At 34.0% G+C, this 24647-nt stretch overlaps 2 protein-coding genes and 3 pseudogenes across 2 annotated transcripts; 2 read left to right on the forward strand and 3 right to left on the reverse strand.

Annotated features, from left to right (window-relative positions):
* The first annotated feature begins 541 nt into the window (after positions 1-541).
* Positions 542-5509, forward strand: LOC125819218 (uncharacterized; annotated as a pseudogene).
* A 1003-nt stretch (positions 5510-6512) lies between these two features.
* Positions 6513-7486, reverse strand: LOC125819220 (uncharacterized; annotated as a pseudogene).
* A 41-nt stretch (positions 7487-7527) lies between these two features.
* LOC125819221 (uncharacterized) lies at positions 7528-9241 on the reverse strand. Its single transcript, XM_049498688.1, has 3 exons — positions 9048-9241; positions 8676-8792; positions 7528-8095 (listed from the first exon to the last, which is right to left on the reverse strand). The coding sequence occupies exons 1-3, from the start codon at positions 9239-9241 to the stop codon at positions 7528-7530; spliced, it is 879 nt and encodes a 292-aa protein (XP_049354645.1).
* Positions 9242-13465: 4224 nt separating this feature from the next.
* On the forward strand, positions 13466-13930 carry LOC125819222 (uncharacterized). Its single transcript, XM_049498689.1, has one exon. The coding sequence runs from the start codon at positions 13502-13504 to the stop codon at positions 13928-13930; it is 429 nt and encodes a 142-aa protein (XP_049354646.1). The 5' UTR covers positions 13466-13501.
* A 7530-nt stretch (positions 13931-21460) lies between these two features.
* Positions 21461-22652, reverse strand: LOC125819223 (F-box/kelch-repeat protein At3g23880-like; annotated as a pseudogene).
* Between the last annotated feature and the right edge of the window lie 1995 nt (positions 22653-24647).

Consider the following 24647-nt stretch of genomic DNA (forward strand, 5'->3'; position numbering starts at 1 on the left):
ATACCTTAGGCTTTTGGAAACGTAGGTTATTCTTCTTTCTCTTCATTATGTTCGAGGACGAACATGATTTTTAGTGGTGGGTCATGTAATGACCCAGAATGTCATTTTTGGAAATTTAGAATATTTGTTTAACTACAGTGAATTCATTGGTGGTTAATTATTAAATAACTAATTTTAGTTAAGGAAAAATAACTTAAATAAACAACTTTAAGTTCCTTATTATTTATTTTTCCCTACTTTTTAAAAAAATTACTTAAATCCCTTATTTCACTTAAATATCAAATTTGTTAGATACATGATTATTTTTTACCTCCCACGTTTCACCACTCCTTATGTCACTCCTTTTTTTTCTCCCTAAATTCACTCCAATATTTTTTCAGTTACAGATCATTATCCCAAATTGATTTTCATTAATTTTATCTCTCAATCCAACGCTTTTCAAACTTCGTCTTCTCCGTCATCTCTCCCAAAGTCTACCATTGTAGCTTTCATCTTCTTCCTTCAATTTTTATTTTGTTTCGATTTCTTCTTCTTGATACATATGGATCCTAATCCTATATCAAATCTTTCTAATACTAATCGAACAATATACGACTCTGATGATGAAAATTGGGCAGAGATTAAATCAAAAAGTTTGCATGACCCATTAAACTTGATTAATCAGTCGACCAAAGATGTGCCAAAATCGACTAATCCAAAGGTTGCAAAACCCCCCCAAAAAGGGGATGAAAAGCAGCACCCACTATTTCCATACCTGCATTGCCTAGAGTATGTGTTTTTAATCTTTATTAAACTTGTTTGTGATTTGTATTGCGTTTGATACCGTAGACTGAAATTGACTGATACATTAATTGGATGTGTAATATTGTTTATTGGGTTAAATCATGATACATTCAAAAACCCTAACTTAGTTTGATACATACTGATTTGAGATTTAGTCGAAACTTATAAAAGCCTTATTTTATATGTGTATCGAAAAAATGATACATAAGAAACCCCAATATGAAAAAGAGACTTGTCAAATTTAACAAAAAAGTCGTTGATGTATCAGACACGACATCCTTCTGTATAATGTATCAAGTTTTATAATATGACTCTGTTGAAGTCTGGTAACATGTATTTTTCTATGTATCAACTTGTTTTTATTATGTATCATTACTTGTTGTGTAGTGTGATTTGGTGTTTTTATGTATGTATCATAAAATATGTTATAAAAAAGGCACCATTAATAATATATCATACATGGCATCCTTCTATATAATGTATCAAGTTTTATAATACGATTATGTTAAAGTCTGGTAGCATGTATTTTTCTATGTATCATTACTTGTTGTGTAGTGTGATTTGGTGTTTTTATTTAGTATAATTTTCTTTTTCATTTTGCAGTCAATCAAATATGTTATAAAAAAGGTACCAACACATGCCATAAGGTTTGGTGTCCCTTTTAACACAAATTTTTTGGAGGAGTTCCAGAAGTCTATAGGGGATGACGTAATTGAACTGTTTAGAGCTACAATTTTTGGACCCTATTTAGACATTCCTAAATGTAATTTTCAGGGTCAAATCAATAAATGTTTGTTGTTGTTAGAATTGGAACAAGGCAACTCAAAGGTGTTGCATATTAGACATGCAAACGGGGTTATCTTGAAATTTGGTATCAAAGAATTTGCAATAATAACTGGTCTTAAATGTAAAGGCAATAACAAAGAATTTGAATACCCAGAATCAACTCCCTATAGGCTATTCCAAAAATATTTTCCTAGTGCAGTTAAAAGTGTAAGCAAGAATCATCTAGTCCAACGATTTCTGATGGGCAACTGGGAGAATAATCACGATGCACTCCAGATGGCTATCCTATACTTTCTCCATACATTCATTTTGGCTCAAACTGGTGAATCTTCAATATCTGTTAATGAATTTTTAATGGTTGAAGATGGTAGATATCAAGTATATCCTTGGGGACAGATTGCATTCACAAAGCTCATGGATTCACTCCGACAGGATTTCAATCTTAGCAAACAGTTGTATCGGTTAAACGGAATGCCTTATGCACTTAACGTATTGACATATGAATTTGCATCCCAATTAAATCCTAAAATTGTTGTGAAAGAACGGAATGTCATCCCTAGAATTTGCAATTGGAGGGTAGTGGCTTTAAAGCCAAAGTTTGAAATGCTTATGACTAGCATTTTTCAAGAGGTAACATTGAATCCCATTTTATATTACATTTCATACATAATTAAGTATATAGTTGTAAGGTTGCAAGTTTGTATTTTTAAAATCATTTTTTTTTGTGTTAGGATACATAATTTTATCTCTTAATATTAAAAAAGAATTGTTTTTCCAGAATGCATGTTCAAACATTGTGCCAACACCGGAGGAACTTGCAGCTTTTGATTTAACTGAAGATGAACATGATCCTCCTTCTTCACCCACCACAACATCTGTCAATCCCAAGATAGTTCAACCGAATGACATTGCTGATTTTGATGATTTCTCCACAAGACCTCCCGAACAGTTGTTAAGGAGATCATCTAGAGTGTCTAATACATCATCTCCACCACCACCAAAAAGAAGAAAGAAAGTGGATACACCTACAACAAAGGTGTTAGAACCCAGTCAACCAGATCAGTCCAATGTGTGATTAATCAGCCATTTTCTATTCCAGATGGTCCTTCGACACCGGCTGCTAATGTACACGGTTCTGCAGATGCTTAAAAAGTCAACTATGTAATTCCAGATATTGAAGAACTGAAAGATCATTTGAAGAAATTACGTAAGTAATTATTTCGATTTTACTATTTTTTCTTTATATTAATTCTAATTGTAGTTGTTTTTTTATAACTTTTTGATAGGTTGACAAGAAATTTGAGGAACTTGTAATCTTGATAAAGGAAAACCACTCGCAGTTGATGCTATCTCGACACAAGGAAAACAACAAAGTCGATCCTCAATCAAGCAATAAACAACCATCTTCACATATACAGACTGATTTTGCTGATGCAGTTGGTGTAGCTGATTTTGAGGTTGGTGTATCTGTTAATGAGGGTGGACATCAAGTTCATGTCAATGCAGAGGTATGTATCAGATACATTGTTTGTAATTGTCGTTATACCTCATACATTAAGTATGTATTAATCATATGTATCAGCATATATAGATCATATATATAGTAAAGGTGATTCACCAAATCTTCTATCTCATTAATCAGTTATATATTTCAACTTTATATTCATTACTTATGTTAAATAATGTTTCAGTAACAATTATGTTAACACCTTTTTTATTATTATAAATTCAAATATAGATTGATCAAAATATTAGTAACCAACAACAAATGAAGGGTGTTTCAGAGCTCTAGCCTACATATGAAAGTACTCATGTTGATACTGAAGCAAATGATCCTAAGAAGGTATCAGTATGATCAAAACTTTAAACATTACAATTTTCTTTGATACATTATCCTCTTATATATATATATATATATATATATATATATATATATATATATATATATATATATATATATATCATACATAATTAGTATAATGGATAACTGATACATACAACATGCTTATATTCAGGATGATGAAGCACATCAAGCCCCGTCAAGCTTTAAATGAAGTAAACATGGATGAAGATGGTGCTGACACAGTTCAACACAACATTCGTCATTTTATACCTTTTAGAATAACAGTTGATACATCAGTATATTTATCAATTATGCATCATTACACTAATATTCATTATATGCAATGATACTAAAAAAAAATATAATATTTTATTATACAAGATTCTTCCACATCAACAACAATATCGCCCTCAACTGAAGCAGCAATAGATGCACTTGTATCCGATCTAGGAAAAGTTGTTGTTACTGCTAAACCATTGTGTGTTTACAATCCACAGGATTTAAATGGCAGTCATGATTTGTTGTCTGATAGTCAATTACCCAATGATATTCCAACCATCGAGATTGTTGTTAGAAGTCATTCAAAGACTCCTGCGCCTAGAAATAGGATGCCTTCAAGAATTATTCAATCTCCATACGTGACTTCTTTTGGTTCAAGCGATAAGGGAAAATAGAAATTGGATGACGATGTTCGTCTGTATTTTCCATTTGAAGGATGTGGGATTACATATCAACCTTCGTCTAAACTAATTGATGAGTATATGCAATGGTTAACCAAGGGGCTTCTCAAAAATCATGCCAATAAGTAAGTTTAATACATATATTTTGTAAATGTTTGGATTAACTTATTTTGATGTAACCAATTGATAATACAAATATATCACAGGAAACCATCAGAGGATAAATACAGATCAAAAGCCTCTTCTTTTGAATTTGAGATGATGGATTTTGTTGTTGCATTTCCAATTAACAAGAACTGGTTCTATGCCATGTCACAGCCAAATAAATGTTGGACTGATCAGGTAAAGTTCTTAATGAAACAATTTAAGCATGTATCAGATACACTGATAAAGAACAACATGCTACAAAAAATCATCCCGGATACAATCAAATAAACGATCAAATTAGTATTTGTTTAGATTATCATTTAATGTATCAATTCTATCATAGACCTTTTTTTACAAGTTTCTAATTTTGTTTATCATGTTTTTTATAGCACATCGATGTTGTTTTTTACTACCTCCAAAAATCAAAACTCTGGAGCATGAATCAATACAGATACACAACAGCCAACTGCTTGTTCATCTCACACATCAAAAATACCTATGAAAGGTATTACTTTGCTAATGATGATGATCTTATTAGTACCCAAGAACACATTGATCGCGCTTCAGCTGTATCTGTATATTAGAGATCAATCACTAACATCATCAAAGGTTTTGAAATCCTAGCTGCTTTACCATGGCATCTTGTAAACGATGTTTACATCCCGGTTAATTGCGATGGACAATTTCATTGGGTGTTGCCTGTTGTTGAACTGAAAAATAGAGTGATAAGGGTGTATGACTCTTCATTAGGCTCAAGGAAAAAAGCAATTATGTACGAGATGAAAATGTTGTCTAAAATGCTTCCTTCTTACCTCATGGACAGTGGATTCTTTGAAAAAACTGCGCGAACAAACTTTGTTGATTGTGATGCGTACAAGGACAATAATTCTGGTTCACTTTTAGAGGCACAAGTTCCTTCCATGGTTAAATTTGCCCAAGACATTATGCAACAAAAGAGTGACAGCCTGTAAGTATTGTGCTTTTATTGTTTTTGAATCATGTCTGATTTAAGTTTATAACTGATATTCTGCATTTTTGTAGAGATTGTGGGTTATATGTTGCTACATTTGGGAAGTATCTGAGCGACCAAATCGAAACATCATTAGTTGATTTTCTTCCTGAATACATACGGAAAAGATATGGAGCATTGTTGTGGAGTTATGGCAGCGAGAAGGCTAAGGGTGCATACGTTAGTGAGAATGATGATCCACCAAAACCTAAGAGTGTAGTCACACAACTACCAGAAGAAGATTTGGTTCACGTAGTGTAGTAATTAAGTATCTATGCATATATAATGTTTTATTTTTTTTATCCTTTTGACAATTTCACTCATGTTTTAGTCTGTTTTGATACAGTATGGACCAACATACTTTGCTTATAAAAAGTTAAATTTCAGACACATTATTGCATTACATAAAGGAAAAGTGTAGTATATAACATATATATTAGCTGATACATGTTTTCATTGTTATTATGTATCTTCTAAGTAATGAGATATAATAACATATTACTAAAAAATAGATTTTTGAAACTTTAACGTATATGATTAATTATTTATAATTAATATTATACGTGCAACATAATATATATAGTATATGATACACGATTCATAACTATTGTGTTAAATAAACTGTTTACAAACTTAATTGTTTAATGTATGTATCATAATATATATAGTATATGATACACGTTTAATAGCTTATTGCTAACATATAGGTTGTGTATGTTTTAATGTAAATGATATAGTAACCAATTAATATATATGATACAACAAATGTTATATAATTTGATGTAGGAATTTACATTACTGAAATTATTTATTATTTAATGCATATGATACATTAGCTTATACGTTAACCAACATTTTATTTATAATTGCACCTTAAAATTTATTTATCAGAATTAACAATGATACACAAATCATAACAAACTATTTTTTTGAACAACAATACTTATTAATAACAAAAATGAACAATACAGTTTAATTATTTTTGAACAACAATACTGATTAATAACATTGATAACTGTTTACGTGAAAAATTGTTCAACAAAAACATTAATGTCATATAAACATTATGATGATTTCACTTTTCTTTTGGAAAGAAAGTACAAGTTCTTCTATTGTGACCTTCTTGTCCACATTGTCCACAACAATTTGTGTTCACTGTAATCTTTTCATCTGCATTCTTTTTTCTTCTTTTCCTTGGTCATCCAGCTAATCGTCTGTATCTAGGTGGATACACAGTTTCAGCTACAACATCCTCAGGAGCTGATCAATCTTCCTTATCTAGCATTGGAACCATTGGAATCTCATATGTTTTTGCTAATGCATCAGGCTTGTAGTAATCAGAGCAATATGGATGCATATCTTTAACATTCTTTTCCTTTAAAACAATGATTGCATGTGCTCAAGGTATCTCATCTTGTTGAAATCTTCCACAAGAACATACTTTCCGCTCAAGACAAACAATGTATCTTCTTCCAACTTCATAAACCAAGAAAATAAATTCATATGATGGAACAACCTGCGTATATTAAAAGAAATCATGTTCAAACAACAGAATGATACACCGAATTATATACATAGAATATAAAATAATGTATTATGACACATACTTCCATCTTCGAACTTTTAGACGCGTTTATAATCAATACCTCCTCAAATCTTCTCCCCAATGTGTCCTTTGTATTGGAGGCTATTTCTCTATTTTTGCAATGCCAATAACGAAATAGAATTCTAACTTCTTCCAAGAATTCTAATATAGACAATTGACGTGCTTCAACAAGACAACCATTGATACATTCCGCAATGTTCTAAGTCATCATTCTACCTCTATTTACTGTTGAATGAACTCTCGACCACTTCTCATACCCTGCATCATCAAGGTACTCCTTAACCCTGTGATCAATTTTATCAACCTTAGCCATCAATTTATCAAAATCCTCCTTTCTGTATGCCTTGGCCATAGAGTAAAATAGATCACTTAGGGTGTTTTTTCTCCTTTTGATGTTTCCACATACATTCTTCCAAAGATGTCATATGCATGCATAATGATGTATATTTGGGAACACAATCCTTACACTCTTCATAATACTCTCATTCCTATCTGATACAACACACATTTCTTCGCGCTCGTCAAATGCATTTTTGAATTGTTTGAAGAGCTATGTCCATGAACAGTCATTTTCAGTGTCCACAACACCATATGCCAATAGAAATATACAACCTAATTACAGAGCAACACATATTATTTCATTTGATACATAACATTTACAAACACCTCACAACTACAAAAAACATATTCCTGCCCCATCAAGTGTGCTTGCTGATACAAATGTCCCTTTGTAAGCTCCACCTAGATGTGCACCATCGACAACAACTATTGGTTTGCAGTAATCGAACCCCCTAATCAATTGTCTTAAGGCTACAAACATATACATAAATTCATCTTCCTCATTCTTCTGCATCCTTATATAAGAATTTGGATAAATAGTATTTAGCATGTATATGTATCTCGGCATCTGTCTATATCCAGCAGATGGTTTACCCCTTATCATTTCTAGTGCACGCTCTTTAGCACGCCATGCCTGTTGGTAAGATATTTGAACCCCATAGAATTCTCTAATATCAACAATTATATATTTCGGAGTATGAATTATTTTATGGTTGACCAATTTGGGAGCAGTCACACCACTAACAAACCCGACTGTTGCTTGGACTTTGGTTAGTACCCTATCCTGCATTGGACACGTATGTTCACTATTGAAGTATCTAACTTTGAAAACATCATATTTTTTTCTGAAGGAAGCCTTTATAGTCGAGCCACATTCATCCGAAAAACATACCAACACATAGCTGTACATTTTTTTTCATCATATTAATACATATAGCAGTTACATGTTATAATTTATAAAACACTAAAGTTCAAAGTAACCAAAGAATGATGTATTTTTTGTATCAGATTCAGAAAATAATAATTTATCCACGTATCACAATTTTTTTGAATGTATCGGCTACATGATTATTTACTGTTTCAACGATATTATCTTAACGTATGACAAATATTAACTCAATGTATCAATAATATTAACAACCAACACAATTATTTTTTATCAGATTCAAAAAATAAATAAATAATGAATCATGTATCACAAAATGACGGAATGTATCGGCTACATGAATCTTGCGATTAGATTATTTAATTTTTAAACAGTCTAATCTGAACGTATCAACAATATTAACTTAATGTATCAACAAATAATGTATCATTATCAATCTACCACAAATCATATTCAACGAACTAAACAAAAAATTAAAATCAATGACTTTTTATTTAATAATGTATCATACATTAAAACAAAATATGGTATCACTATTTATAAATCTAACGAATCCAACTACAGTTCTTCACAAAACAAATCAAATACTCGCATACCTTTGTCTATCAGATCTCTTTACTTTGCAATTGAAGTTGTTCTTTATCTTATATTTCTCCATCACATCTACGAGTGTTGCTTTATCGTTATATAACTGACATGTCTTCACCTCTATACTATTTGAATCAATTATGTAATTTGTAACTTCCAATTCTGGAATATAATACGAATCACAAATTCTTGATTCGACCACCGCAAGAGCTTTTGTATCCTGTGTTGTGCCTTCTACATGTTCCATCAAAGTTATGTACATCACCGCCAATCTTTTCATTTGTGTCAATGCATAATGGATACATTGCAAATCCTGGCTCACTTTTTTCATTTCTAAATAAAGTTTAACACCCATGTCGTTCTTCATTTTCATTGGAGACGAGTTACCTTCTATGATGTAACTAATTTCAATGTTTTTCCTTGATACATCGATATCCAACTCGGCTGAAATTGCTACTTTGAGATTCAAAAATGAAATTGATTGTCCAACAACGATTCCGTCACTTTTGTAACTTTCATATTTCACTTCGCTGACCCAAATTCCTGAATGCCTCAGTAAAATTGATATATTCATTTTGTATCAGCAAAAAATCAGAGTTTTATTCCTATTTCTAGCTTTTTCTAAATGGATGGATGTTCACAAATTGTTCTTCAATGTAGAAGATATAATTTTGAAATTTGAAATTTGAAATTTTGTAATGTCTGAGTAGATTACCTATTAAGATAAGGAATGTTTAGGATTAGTTAGGCGTAAATTAAGCTAATTAAATTAACAAACTTAATTATTACATTTTTCCCTTTTTTAGCGCGACATTCAGTTATAGACGCGTGTATCAGTGACAATGGATAAACACTGTAGCTATGTATCATTCGCCTACCTTTTTAAGGGATTTTTTTGTAAAATGTAAATTAGTTGGGATAGGATGTAATTTATATCCTACACTATGGGATTCCTTCAATATTTACTTTAGTTAATGCTTAATGGGCCAAGTTTATAATTAGTTTAATAACCTTTACCACTTAACCCATATATTTAGATTAAGTTAGTGTAATTTGCCACTTTGAATACCTAATTATTTTATTTAGAAAAAGAAAAGAAAGGAAGGGAAAAACTACCTGTGCAGAGTGTCGTGGAACCTCGAGGTAAGAGGCTTACCTCTATGTTCATAAGAAATAAATTCTGGTGCATAATATATATGAATATAGAATAATATTATAGTAATGGGCATTCAATACACATGAATTGTGATAGGAGTGGTGACAATTATTTTGGGGTTGGAGGAGACAATTCTGACAACCATCATTAATTGAGTAAGAATGGATTACATGAAAAGAGGTGTATATTATTATATCATATTTTGTGTGCATAAAAGGGGCATGAGATTACAAGAATTTGGCAAATTTGTTTGTTGCTGTGCAGCGTCACTTTTATCCATTGTTAGGAGTTAATTATTATTATTATTAGTTGTTATTTTGGTGGCTAGTGAGGGATTCTAATTTCACAATGATAAGGGGGTGATTGGATTTAAATATGAGTTAGGTTTCCGTAAGGGTACTATCTATGTATTGGCTTCAATTTTGGAAGTCTTCTTGTAGTTATCAAGTTACAATTCAAGTTTTTAGAAATTGAGATATGTAATTAAATATTAAATGTATTATATTATATGAAAATTATTAAGGTTGTAGTGTTTGGAGATGTTATGATTTAACCTTAGACTTGATTATAGATTTGATGTGAGTTTTTGGGTCTAGGCTAGACCTATAGTGATATGAGTGTTGTTAGTTTTAAAATCTTATTGTAATTATTTATTTAAATAGATTGTATTGATTTGGAAGTCAACCAAAAGAGGAAGGCTCAAGTTCTGGAGTCATTGTTCAACTATTTGAGGCAAGTGGATTTCTAAATCCTTGTTAAGTGTATGAAATTCGTGTATTTCCTTGTAATATGTGTTTGGGGTAATGAGACTTGGTGATGGGTTGAATTGTCCACATTGATTAATTCTAATGATGAAAAAGGGGTAATAAAAGCCAATGTGATTAATTGTTTGTGTGATGAGTTAAGAATGGTTTGAAAGATTTGTTGAATTATTGTTGATGTTGTATCATGATTGTGTTGTTGTGAATTGTGTAATGTTATGAAAATGGTCATTTTCTCATTATTTGTGTGAACATGTCATTTACATTGTTCTGAGACATGGTTGTGACAAGTATTATGTGAATTGAGAAAGAATAAGAAATTAAAGAGGATGTACCATTTCAAGGGACGTATCGCACGCAGCGATGGATACTATATTTGGGAGGATGTACCGCGCGCCGTGCTAATTACTTTTATCTAGGGTTCTATCACGTGCCGCGATGGATAAATGGACAGATATGTCCCCCATGGGTCCCGGACTGAGAGACAACAGGTGTGTATCATTAGGTCAGACATGCATCACTATACTTGATATTGTATTACATTGCATTACACATATTTATCATTAGTGAACTTGATATTGCGTTTTGCTGAGCTTGTGAGTGCCTTTCTGTGGAACTTTGATTGATGAATATTGAGCTTGTTGCTGAGGATATGTAATTGTTAGAGTGTTGTTGTTGAGCTATGTGCTATGTGAATTATGAACTGTTAGGCTGGGCTAGTTTTAAGCAGGTTGTAGTTGTGGAGGTTGTAATTGATGAATATTGAGCTTGTTGTTGAGAATATGTGATTGTTAGAATGTTGTTGTAGAGATATGCATTTGTAAATTGTGAACTGTTAGATTGGGCTTGTTTTATGCAGGTTGTAGTTTTGGAGGTTCGGTTAGGGTGTAAGGAGTACCCGTATTCTACCCCCTTAGGTTGTGTTTAGAGGTTTGCTTATTGCGTACCATGTGGTTTGATGCTAAACCCTTGCTACTACATTTTTTTTGTAGGTTACTAGCTCAGACTTTTGTGATATTTTCTCTTCTCCTTGTCTGAGACATCTTTTGGAGGTTTGTGAGGAAGCTGCTTCTCATATCAGCGGACCTTCTTTCTTCTTAATTATGATCTTGTTCTATTCTAGAAACAAGGTCATTTGAGACTTGTGTTTTCTTTTGAATCAATTCTAATACTTTAGAGTCTTGTACACGTGACAACCAGATTTTGGGGGGTATTTTTTAGTTGGATTATGAAATTTCCGCATTTTATTGTAATGATTGAGTTTTAGGTTGACTTGTCTTGGTGGGATAAGACTAGTGCCATCACGTCCATTTTTGGGTCACGACAGATTCTTACCATCGATTTGAGTATTCTTGAGATAAGTTGATTTTTTTGAGTCTATTTTTTTTGAAATTCTATGTATAATTATTGAATTGATATATGTTTTGCATTAAAATTCTTGAGTTTATTCGTTCATGTTTATATTTCAGCATGAACCCTATATATTGAGTATTTTTTAGAGGAGAAATATCGTTGAGTTATGAGTTTTGAGTTCTTGAGTCTTGAATTCCGAGTACTGAGTTTACTTATTGCTATTAAGAACACTGAGTTGAGTCGTTCATCTCAACAATTCCACATAAACCCTAGATTTGAGTTATAAATTTTGAAAAGTTTTTTAAAGACAGCACTTGAGTACTTAAACTAAGTGTTCAGAAAATAAAGATAAGATTTGAGAAAAAAGTTTCTAAAACATGATTAGTATGACAATTGAGTATGCCATCAATGTATGAGCGGTATGGTAGCTGGATATACCATCAATGTTTATGCAGGATGACCTCCCGAATCATCAATGATCATCTTAAAATGTTATTTTGATATATTTTTAAGAACGAGTTTTCAGTATGAATTGTGAAGAGTATAAGGGGATTATGTATTCCTAGACGTATCAATTTTTATAGTGCTTAAAGAGTGAACTGAGATTCTTAAATGAGTTATGAGTTCGAAAGATATTTCATGAGAAGTTATCTCTTTTAAGAGGGTAGTTTGAGCAATTATCTCAAACTAAAGGAAGAGTTATTTTTTTAAACTTATGAGCATGAGTATATATTATTGGGAGTAGTACTGAGTACCGATATGGGGACGTGTTCAGACAAATAAAAGTCCTCATAAACCATGTATGGCAACATGGGTAAAGAGTCATACTTTTTAGATGATTCCTTATTGCTTTTTAAGCATAGCTTAGTGGATACACTTAGTTGAAGTGTTATATACCCCAATAAGGTATATGATAGTTCTGGTAGCGTGGGGGAGACGTTGTATCATCACGTAGCTCATAGTGATGAAACTCGCCAGTTATTATTATTATGAACTCAAATTAAAGGACAAAAAATTTGGATTTAGAAGGATTGTTCAAAGAACAAAATTCTTGTGCTTATGTGGATGCGTCGCTCAATTTCCCAAGACTAGAGAAGGGGATTTTCCTACAAAAGATGAAAAGTGCTTAGCTTCAAAGGATGATGTTAGCACCCCTTTAGTCTACCAACGGTTTACACATGGGAGATTTAAGGAAATTAGAAAATAGATTACTTTAGCTTATAAGTTATTTTACTACAGCTTTTAGGTATATATGTTTTTATTTTCTGTGTAGCAGTTATTGCAGTAAGGAGGTTACTCCTCCACTTTCTCATTCAGTTGTAGTAGACAGTAGGCAGTTACTTTCTTTGTTTCAGTGTTGTATTTAATGTATTTGAATTCAATGAAATGTCAGGCAGAAAATTACCAAGTCTTTGAGTACTTCAAACTCAAGAGATTGCAGGTTCTCTATTAACGAACCAGCATCATAGGTCGTAGGAAGAAAACATTTGATTTCACACTACAACGCCCCATAACCAGATCCATAACAGGGGACCATAACAACTTGGTATCACAGACGAATGTTATGGGAGATCAAATTCAACATCAACTGGCACAATTGGTGAACTTATTTCAAGAAGAACGTGCAGCTAATATAGCGAGACAGGAAGCAATGAATGCTCGCTTAGATGCACTCACAAAGGATCTAGCGAATTCGAAGGTTGATTCTGAATCAACTGATCATACCAGTCAGAATCGGGGCTGGAAGGGTAAAAGTGGAGTGGCAGAAGGGTCAAAATCAGATGCAGGAGGAAGTTCCTTCATTCCTAGGTATACAAAGTTGGATTTTCCACGGTTTACTAGCCAAGGGGACCCTTTGGGATGGTTGAACAGATGTGATCACTTTTTTCGACATCAACAGACTCCGGATGAAGAAAAAGTTAGTCTTGCTTCTTTTCATTTAGAGGGGAATGCACAACTTTGGTTTCTTCAACTAGAGATAGATCTGCCTTAACCATATTGGGATGAGTTCAAAAGTTATTGTAACCTTCGTTTTGGACCACCAATCAGAAGTCAGAAGTTAGGAGAATTGGCTAAGTTGCGCCAGATTGGGTCTGTGGCAGATTACAAAGAAAAGTTTGAGCAGTTAGTTTCCCGGGCTGGTACACTCACACAATCGCAAAAGATAGAACTTTATAGTAGTGGTCTTGTGGATTATATAGCAATTGAGGTTGAGTTACATAATCCTCTAGATTTGGCTACGACGATGAGTTTATCCCGGCTTTATGAACGCAAGGGACAACCTTTTCGTTCGCAACTGTTAGATGGTCGCAGATCCAAAACATCAGATTTCTCACCTCCACAGCGCACCAGATTTGTAAGGAAATTGACTAGATCTGAGATGGATGAAAGGAGACTTAAGGGTCTCTGCTTCAACTGTGATGAAGTCTTCACTCGGGGCCATCAGTGCAAGAAATTATTTTGGATTGATTCCATAGACGAAGAGGAAGAATCTCTGGAACAGGAGACAAATCCTAATATAGATCAACCTGAAATTTCTTTGCAAACCATCATTGGTGTCACAGCTCCACAAAATATGCGGTTACAAGGCCAACTGGCAGGGAATCCAGTGGTGTCATTAGTCGATTTTGGAAGTACTCACAGCTTTGTGAACTCTAAAATTGTGTCACAATTCAATCTTCAAGTTGAGAGGCGAGAAGGGCTACGAGTAGTGGTGGCAAATGGAGAACGGGTCAGAAGTCCGGGACAATGCGAAGGAGTTTCAATATGGTTTGGTAATTATGCTTTCCATATTGATTTATATGTCCTCAATCTAAGTGGATTTGATGTGGTTCTAGGTGTGAATTGGCTTAAAACTTTAGGACCCATACTGTGGGACTTTATAGATATGTGGATGCCATTCTTCAAAAATGGAAAACAAGTGGAGTTACAGGGTGTTAAGTCTCCTGATCCAACTCAAGGAGCAACAACTCATGTTATGCTAGCTGACAAAGATAATCAGGAAGACCTGCAAATCATTTTGAAAGATTTTGCTTGCCTCTTTCATGAACCAGTAGGGCTCCCTGCTAAACGTGATTGTGACCACAAAATTGTTCTGGAACCAGGAACAAAACCTGTTGTAGTTCGACCATATATATATCCACATAATCAAAAGGATGAAATTGAAAGACAATGTTCAGAGATGTTGAAGCAGGGAATAATTCGGCCAAGTCAGTCTCCATTCTCTTCCCCGGTGGTTCTTGTTCCTAAATCTGATGGTTCTTGGCGTATGTGCATTGATTATCGTGAGTTGAATGCAAAAACAATCAAAGATAAATTTCCTATTCCAGTAATTGAAGAATTGTTGGAGGAATTGTTTAGGGCTAAATATTTCTCTAAATTAGACTTACGCCAAGGTTATTATCAAATTCGGATGAAAGAGGATGATGTGGAGAAAACTGGTTTTCGTACTCACCATGGGCATTTTGAGTTTTTGGTTATGCCCTTTGGCTTAACCAACGCTCCATCTACCTTTCAATCATTAATGAATGAGGTATTTCAGCTTCACGTGAGAATTTATTTTGGTGTTTTTTGATGATATTCTTGTGTATAATCGCACTTGGGTCGAACATATGTATCATCTGCGACTTGTTTTCAAGTTACTCTCCGATCATCATCTTTTTCTGAAGCGATCAAAGTGTTCATTTGCCCAAAATGAAATTGCTTATTTGGGCCACCTCATCACTGCTGATGGAGTTTCTGCAGATTCCAGCAAAATTTCAGCCATGACTGAATGGTCCAAACCTACAACTCTTAAGGGGTTGCGAGGTTTCCTAGGCCTCACAGGATATTATCGTGAGTTTGTGGAAAATTATTGATCCATAGCTGAACCATTAATAGCCATGCTCCGCAAGAATTCATTTATATGGACAGATCAATCAACACAAGCTTTCGAAAAACTCAAGGTTGCTATGACAACTACACCTGTATTGGCACTTCCAGATTTTTCTCAACCTTTTGTTATTGAATGTGATGCTTCAGATCTGGGTATTGGGGCTGTTTTATTGCAGAATAAATAACCCATTGCCTTTTTTAGCAGAGTATTGGCAAGGAGACACCAGCCACTGCCCGCTTATGAAAAAGAATTGATAGGTCTAGTGAAAGCTATTCGGCATTGGCGTTCTTATTTATGTGGGCAACACTTCATAGTTCGTACTGATCACTACAGTTTGAAGTTTTTATTGGAACAAAAGGCACTAACTCCTCCGCAACAACATTGGTTGGCCAAGATTTTGGGTTACTCATTTTCAGTTGAATACAATGCTGGTCGTTTAAACACTGTCGCTGATGCCTTATCCCGTCGAGATAATGATGAAGCTATGCTTCTTGCCATTTCCATGCCTCAATTAAGCCTTTTTGATGACATCAGAAATGAACAACAAAACTCTCCTGATGTCCAGCAGTTAATATCTGCTGTCCATGATGGTACTGCATCAGATCAGTGGAGCGTAAAAAATGGGTTGCTTCTGTATAAACACCGAACATTCTTGGCTTCAAACTCTCCTTCCATTCAGACAGTCATGACTGCCTTGCATAACCAGGGACATGAGGGGTACCAAAAATCACTTTTTCGGATTACAAGGGATTTCCATTGGACAGGTATGAAGCGTCATATTCGCGACTTTGTTCGTGCTTGTGGTGTTTGCCAGCGACATAAAACAGAAACTTTGCAACCTGCTGGTCTTCTTCAGCCTTTATCAATTCCGGAGCAAATATGGTCAGATATTTAATTGGATTTTGTGGAAGGCTTACGTACTTCACGTGGGAAAAATGTAATCTTAGTAGTGGTAGATCGTTTCTCTAAATATTGCCACTTATTGTCAACTGCTCATCCATACTCAGTAGTAAGTATTGCCCGACTCTTCTTTGACAATATTTTCAAATTACATGGCTTACCAGTAAGCATGGTTAGTGATCGGGATGTAACTTTCACAAGTGCTTTTTGGAGAGAACTCTTCCGCCTGAGTGGTACCAAGTTGTGTTTTAGTTCAGCATATCACCCTCAATCTGATGGCCAAACTGAAGTTGTCAACCGGACTGTGGAGATGTACTTGAGGTGCTTTACCAGTGCACATCCTACCAAATGGATGGACTGGTTGTCCTGGGCAGAATATTCATCCAACACCAGTTTTCATTCTTCCTTGAAAATGATACCCTTTGAAGTGGTGTATGGGCGTCCTCCGCCACGTCTTTTGCCTTATTCCCCTGGAATTTCCAAACTAGATGCAGTGGATATAGCGTTACGTACTCGGGATCAAATTCTGCAGTCCTTAAGACAGAATTTATTGCATGCTCAACAGAGAATGAAGGCTACTTTTGATTCCAAACATCGACATGTTGAGTTTCAGGTGGGGGATAGAGTTCTGTTGAAGCTACAACCATATAAACAGCTTTCTATGGGTGCTCGTCATCACCAGAAATTGTTGCCCAAGTTTTATGGTCCTTACAAAATTGAGCAGCGTATTGGGCCTGTGGCTTATAAATTAGAGTTTCCACCTGGTATAAAACTTCATCTGGTTTTTCATGTCTCTAAATTGAAGCTTTTTCATGAAAGAGACTTTCCAGCAGCTGCTACTTTTCCTTCAAGTTTTCCAGAAGCTCCCTTACCCCATCCTATAATTGTGCTTGAACATCGGGTTGTTCGTAATGTACCTGAAGTCTTGATACATTGGCAGCATACTTCTCCAGCTGAGGCATCCTGGGAAACTGTTTCTTCTATGCAGCAACGCTTTCCACACTTCCCGCTTGAGGACAAGCGTGATTTGAAAGGGGGGAGTAATGTTAGCACCCCTTTAGTCTACCAACGGTTTACACATGGGAGATTTAAGGAAATTAGAAAATAGATTACTTTAGCTTATAAGTTATTTTACTATAGCTTTTTGGTATATATGTTTTTATTTTCTGTGTAGCAGTTATTGCAGTAAGGAGGTTACTCCTCCACTTTCTCATTTAGTTGTAGTAGGCAGTAGGCAGTTACTTTCTTTGTTTCAGTGTTGTATTTAATGTATTTGAATTCAATGAAATGTCAGGCAGAAAATTACCAAGTCTTTGAGTACTTCAAACTCAAGAGATTGCAGGTTCTCTCTTAACGAACCAGCATCATAGGTCGTAGGAAGAAAACATTTGATTTCACACTACAACGCCCCATAACCAAATCCATAGCAGGGGACCATAACAGATGACTTGTTTACTTCATTTAAGCCCCGTCACTACTTTTGCGACTGCTAAAGATATTTGGTATGACGAATGTATTCCCAAGATCTTTCTGAATACTATCTATGTATCCGTCCATTAGGCGATTTCTTACAAGTTTCTCTTTTTTTTGGGGGAAGCTAAGAAAGGACAATTTTTTTATATCATGTTTACACAGATCGGATCTCTAAAAGTCCTTCAACCCTTCCCTTTTATTCATTCTATGATTCTCCTTTCTACCTTTGTTTTGACTACCTGTCTCCTGTCTCATTGGATTGGCTTTGATCCCTACCTTATTATAGAGAGGTTCCAAGGTTCTTTTCTACTCAATGTCTTACGTGCTCTTTTTAGGCTCTTTGGTTTGGAAATACCTATTCTTCTTCTTTCACTCATCACTTTGGTAGGCGGTTGCAACAACTTTGACATGGAGGATAATTCTGTAGGAGGAAGGGAGTGGATTCAGGGTCGGGGTCGGATAATTGGCAAAAGTACCTCAACTTATCCGAGGAAAATGACTCTGCCGCATCAGCCTCTCCCCTGTTGTCCTCTTTTTTCAGAGGACTTTTGGACATGTCCCCTGCACCGGACGTTGGGGAGGAAGTGCAACAAGTGAGCCCTACTCATTTCATTTCCCAAACGGATCTATGGAATTCACCTTCCTCGTCGGCTCCAACCCCAGGTTAGTATAATCAACCGCCCCTAATCCCAGAGCTCCACCCTCCATTTTTCGATGACGACACTCGTTAAGAGGGTAGTTTGAGTTATGAGTTCAAAAGATATTTCATGAGCAATTATCTCTTTTAAGAGGGTAGTTTGAGCAATTATCTCAAACTAGAAGAAGATTTATGTTTTTAAACGTAAGAGAATGAGTATATATTATTGGGAGTAGTACTTAGTACCGATATGGGGACGAGTTGAGACAACTAAAAGTCCTCATAAACCATGTATGCCAGCATGGGTAAAGAGTCATACTTTTTAGATGATTCTTTATTGCTTTTTAAGCATATCTTAGTGGATCCACTTAGTTGAAGTGTTATATACCCCGACAAGGTATATGATAGTTCTGGTAGCGTGGGCGAGACGTTGTATCATCACATAGCTCATAGTGATGGTTGTCGGTTAGAGAATCTCCCAAATAGAGTTAAAGCTGTAGTTTTTTATGTCACATAATATGTTGAGTTTCAGAGATTAGAAGGTATTTAGTAAAGTTTTAAATAATTTAACTCCTTTTTTTCTTTACATTCAGCCTGAGTACGTTGTTATCTATTCTAGTCCTTTCTTTCAGTTAATTGTTATTTAGCTATATTACATACTCGTGTATTCAATGTACTGATGTCATATGACATGCATCTTTTAATGATGAAGATACAGGTTCTTAAGTACCTCAACAAGAGTCTATTGAGATTACTTCATCTGCTCGTCAGCTTTCGAGTGATGTTTCCTTGCTTGCGGAGAACTCCAATTTTATGAGTTTCTAGTAGTAGTTCTTTTTACGAGTCATGAGTCTTGTTCCAACACTCATCTTTGCATAGCAGAAGCTTCATAAATAGATAGTTTTGGAGATTTTTCGGTTTCATATATTTTATTTAAAACTTATGTTTCATACTCAGTAAACGGTTTATAGCGCTTCTTTGAATTTGATGCTTATGTATGCTTGTGTTAGTCTTCCACTTATAGTAAGCCAGGATGAGGGTTTTCTTAGGGAGTAGCAATGGTTCTCGAGTGCCATCCACATCCAGGGTGTAGGCTCGGGTCGTGACAGAAATTGACATGGAGAATTAATGAGGAAGAACAACGTTGATGCTTTGTCTATTGAAAAGAGAAGGAGATGAAAATATTATTATAAGATCGGGTTAAATTGGTGAGTTTTTCTAAAAAATTAGGTATTTTTAATTAGGGACGTATCATTTGAGTTTAAACTCGACATGTGTCCTTCCATCAAAATTAAGGACAATTTTTTGTCAAAGTATAACGAGAGAGACATATTTGAACAAAGTTATAACAAAGAACATATTGAAACTATTACTAATAATACATGGGTATATTTGACCCTATTTCATTTTTTTAAGTCACGTGTCATTTTTGTAATTGAAGTGAATGCTCTCTATATTGTCAAATGGTAATTATTTTCTAATTTTGTACACAAATTATTATTAGTTCCTACTTTATTTCAGACTGGAACATTAACTAGCGTCGTTTATAATGATGTCACAACAACCATAGAAGTAAACAACGAATATCTATGAATCTCTAATCATATTTGCTTGGACTGTGTGTAGCTTTATAAGAATTCCTCCTTTTATGTTGTCACTTTTTACATGTAACGAAAGTCATGGAGAATATTATTTTTTTAAAGTTCAAGCTAGTTGATGTAAATTGTTGTATTAAACTATTAATTTTTCTTTGTGACAATTTTTTTCTTTCTTTTTACTTCTTTGGTGAATTAATTGTCGAATCTTGTTTTACTCTAACAAATATTGTGATGAAAGTACTAACAATTTGAATGAGTACGTGAGATTAAGGAAACAAAACTGCAATGTACATATATGCACAAAAGAAAAGATCTCTAACTGACCCATATTTGACATACTTGTGTAAATATCATTTATTAAATTAAATTACAAACTGAGAAAATAATCTCATTTATTATAATCAAGAAGAAGTGGATCTACTTATCATATATAACTTGATGTAGTTTTAGAGATAATGGTGGAGCTAGACTTCACCAATGTGTTCATCAAAATTCAGTAATTTTAGCATACTATATTCTTGTAGTTGTATTGAAAATATTTGTTGTTGCTCCTATTTTCTGACTGTTATGTTATGCTTTCGTTGTTATTTGATATGTCTTTTTTACTTCTGTGCTTTACTTTTATCTTCTTTGATGTGCATTCCTCGAGTCAAGTATGATTCAAAACAATCCTTCTACCTACACAAGGATCGAAGAATGCCATATAAACACTCACATGAAATTGGTGAAAGATGTCGCAGACTACATCAACTTATTTCTAAATCGAGATCTATCTTTGATGAAAAATTATCTGTTTACATTTTGAGCCATCAATAATTCAAAAAAAATGCTTTTCAAACATGTATATTGTTAATGATTTATTGTTTTAGAATATAAACAGTGCTCTAATAATTGACGATAGAGGACTATGTGCAACACACATATCTGTAAACTAGTATAATTATAAGGAGAAATGCATACAAGAACTACAAGAAGAACATATTCAATGTTTCGTCCTATATTTGACAGAAAAAGAAGTGCAAAAGGAGCATACCAACAAAACTAAGTAGAATTCTTTCCGGATATCGTTAGGGGATTAAAAATGCTTTCTGCATAAGTTTCTGCAGGATTGTATCCCCCAACAACACCAATGTATTTGAATTTTTTAGTTAAATCATGAAATAACATGATTAATCCCAGAATCCAGAGTATAATGTCACCCTTATTTGATTGGTGAAGGTGTATAGAAAATGTGAAATTGGGTGAAGAAAACATATATAGCACAACATATTTAGGGTATTCAATGGTGAACCGTTTCGTCCATGACATATTACCTCTGCAGTCTTTCAAAATTAAAACATCAGAAGTAGTAGCACATATATGATAAGTATAAAGCACAAGAAGGTCACTTCCCACACTCCTAGTTTGATATTAGAATTATCTTCTCCACAAATGGGAATCTCCAAGCTTCCCCATGTCTCATTTACTACATCAAAAGAAATGATGTTGCGTGCATCATCATCATCATCAATACCCGTAGATGCAATCCAATAAAGCATCCCATTGACAAATTTACCCGAATGATTTATTAGAAAGATCCTTTGAAGTTGGTCATGGAGTGTTTGCCAAGAATCATTCCTCAAACTATAAATATTTATGAAAATCCTCACGTTGTACACCTTAACATTGTAAAAATGATGATAATGATTAATAAATAAAGCTTTATAATCATCACATGAGTCGTCGTATCCAAAACCATATTTAGTATGGAAAGAGGTACCAAAGGAAAATTAAATAATTTCATTGACTTGCTAATGGTGGGATTCCATATACATATCTCCCTTTCTTAATTGCAAAGACAAATCAGCCCATTGGCAGAAGGCACAAAAAGAGATGATAAAGTAGATGGATCTGTGTGAAGTAGCTCCTCAGTGAGTTGTTCTTTGTTAAAGAGGTGAGGGGGTGAACAAAATTTGTATTTTTCACTGCCTGGAAATACAACTCTATGATTTTTGTTTAATTTGAGATATGTGTTGACAAAATGAGGGCTAGATATTAGTTGATGCCACATTTTGAAACAGACATACATTTCAATAAGGACTTTGTGGGAAGCCTTAAGAGAATATTTGTTATGATTTCATTTGGGAGTATCGAATCATGATTTATAGTGAAAAATGAAATGATACCACGAGAGAATGAATTTTAATAGAAAATTTTGATGAATCCAATCTCGAAAAGAAAGAAATGAAAACATGGTCGAATGTTATCACTGAAGTGAGGAAGTTCTTCTATGAATTTTTTCACTACAATTGTGTTCACTTAAAATGACTTTGTCTGACTCTTCTGTTTATGCAAAAAATAATATAAGGAAGAATTTAAAGAGATTCAACATGATCCAATATCTATTATATATAAAATAATATTAATCATGTATAAATGGCGTTAGTATTTTTCTATTAAAGGGGTTCATCCCTCTTTGGGTCCACCTTTGATCCCCACATATTCAGATGTCAAATGGATACTTCCATCAATAGCTTTAATGTATTTCTATATCTTATCTCTAGCTAATTTGAATGTATGATATATATATATATATATATATATATATATATATATATATATATATAAGTAGGAAATAGAAGAAATACATTGATTGTGTTTCCTTATAAATAATTAATAAGAAGGATAATTTTATTAGTTTACTATTTATGAATCAATCCAAATTAGCATAATACATAAATATGACATTTAACTTGGCCTCATTTCATATTTCTTTTCTGCAACTTTTGTTCTACACAAGTAGACACTTAATCTTGTATAATGTAGACACTTAAACTTATATAAAGTAGACATGTATCCATTTACATACTTCAATTCACTTGCTTCCGAACATAATTTTGATATTCCAGTAGTAGTAGCATTTTTCTCATAGTTCCATGCCGTACAATTTTTGTGACTCCTACTAAACATCACATTATTTAGTTATTGTTATTGCCCCTGTTTTCAGAATGCTTTTTTATGTTTTCGGAATGCTATGTTATGCATTCACCGTTATTTGCTATGTCCTCTTTACTTGTGTGTTTTATTTATATTTACTTTGATGTGCATTACTTGAGTCGAAGATCTTTGGGAAATAATTTTTCTACCTACAGGAGGTAGGAGTAAGATCTAAGTACACTCTATCCTCCTCATACCTCGTTGTGGTACTGCACTGAGTTTGTTATTATTGTTGGCTCAATGCAAAGATGAATTATATGGATGTAATTCACTCTTAATTGTAGCTGAAATAGTATCTAGACAAATGTGTGATACGTTAATAAGAGGAAAGTACACTCAAATTAAGGAATACTAATTTTCTTGTTAGATTAAACTAGGTAACTTCACGAATCGATTTTTTAGTTCATGATAGCACCTACTACACCCCACCAGTAGGTAAGTCTAACCCTTAGCTCAGAGTCATAACTAACAAACTACAAAGCAAAAGTCAACCACAAAAATCAAAATGCTTAAAGAAAAGCAAAAAAAGGAGAATCAACATAAAACAATACAGAAACCACCTCAAGACCTGACAACAGTCAGTACTTGAGCATCTAATCCAAAACAGAGTACAAGACTTTCACAAATACAACATAAGTATAGACTATCTCTTAATGTGATATAGAGACTCAACGTAGCCAAAACAGACGTAAATTGATAGCTCCGGATGTCAGGAGCTCACTTTAGTCTCTGAAACTCCAAGTTGTTCCTCACGACATCAAATCAACACCAATAACTCAAATTGTGATATGCAGGGAGCAGAAAAAAAGTATAAATACCAAATGGGTACTCAGTAGGCAAGCCAACTGAGGTCAAAAGATAAACACAAACATAAATCAACAAGAAATAAGGAGAGCATAACGCAAGTAACTAAACAAGGAATGCTATAGTACATAGACAATAAAGACTAGAAACTGGATACAAGGAGTGAGAAGCTGAGTAAAGAATGTACCTAGAACACGAGCCGATAACCTAATTGCAAGCAACTAAGATACTAAGTCAACTACCTAAGGTCAGGAGGACCCACAATCACAATTCTAAAGTCAAAGCCTATCAACTAACAAGAAAATAATAACATATAACAAAATATAGTCAAACAATAACCTAATCGACCCCATCAGCCTGAATGGTATTTATAACAAACATAAACCAACTAGCCCCCATAAATCAGAGGGTAAAATAATAAAACAAGTATACTTGTGGTGATAGGCAA

This window comes from Solanum verrucosum, unplaced genomic scaffold (assembly GCF_900185275.1).
Source record: "Solanum verrucosum unplaced genomic scaffold, falcon-dt-bn FXZP01000249.1, whole genome shotgun sequence".
In the NCBI taxonomy this organism is placed as follows: domain Eukaryota; kingdom Viridiplantae; phylum Streptophyta; class Magnoliopsida; order Solanales; family Solanaceae; genus Solanum; species Solanum verrucosum.

Bases quoted from the DNA above. Each gene is read 5' to 3' on its own strand.
- LOC125819221 (XM_049498688.1), bottom strand. From the start codon at position 9,241: ATGAATATATCAATTTTACTGAGGCATTCAGGAATTTGGGTCAGCGAA. The intron at 8,793-9,047 runs GTCTCCAATGAA...TGATTCAAATAG, and splicing joins TACATCATAGAAGGTAACTC to TATAGAGGTGAAGACATGTC. The intron at 8,096-8,675 runs GTATGCGAGTAT...AAAAATGTACAG, and splicing joins AAGAGATCTGATAGACAAAG to CTATGTGTTGGTATGTTTTT.
- LOC125819222 (XM_049498689.1), top strand. From the start codon at position 13,502: ATGGGAGATCAAATTCAACATCAACTGGCACAATTGGTGAACTTATTT.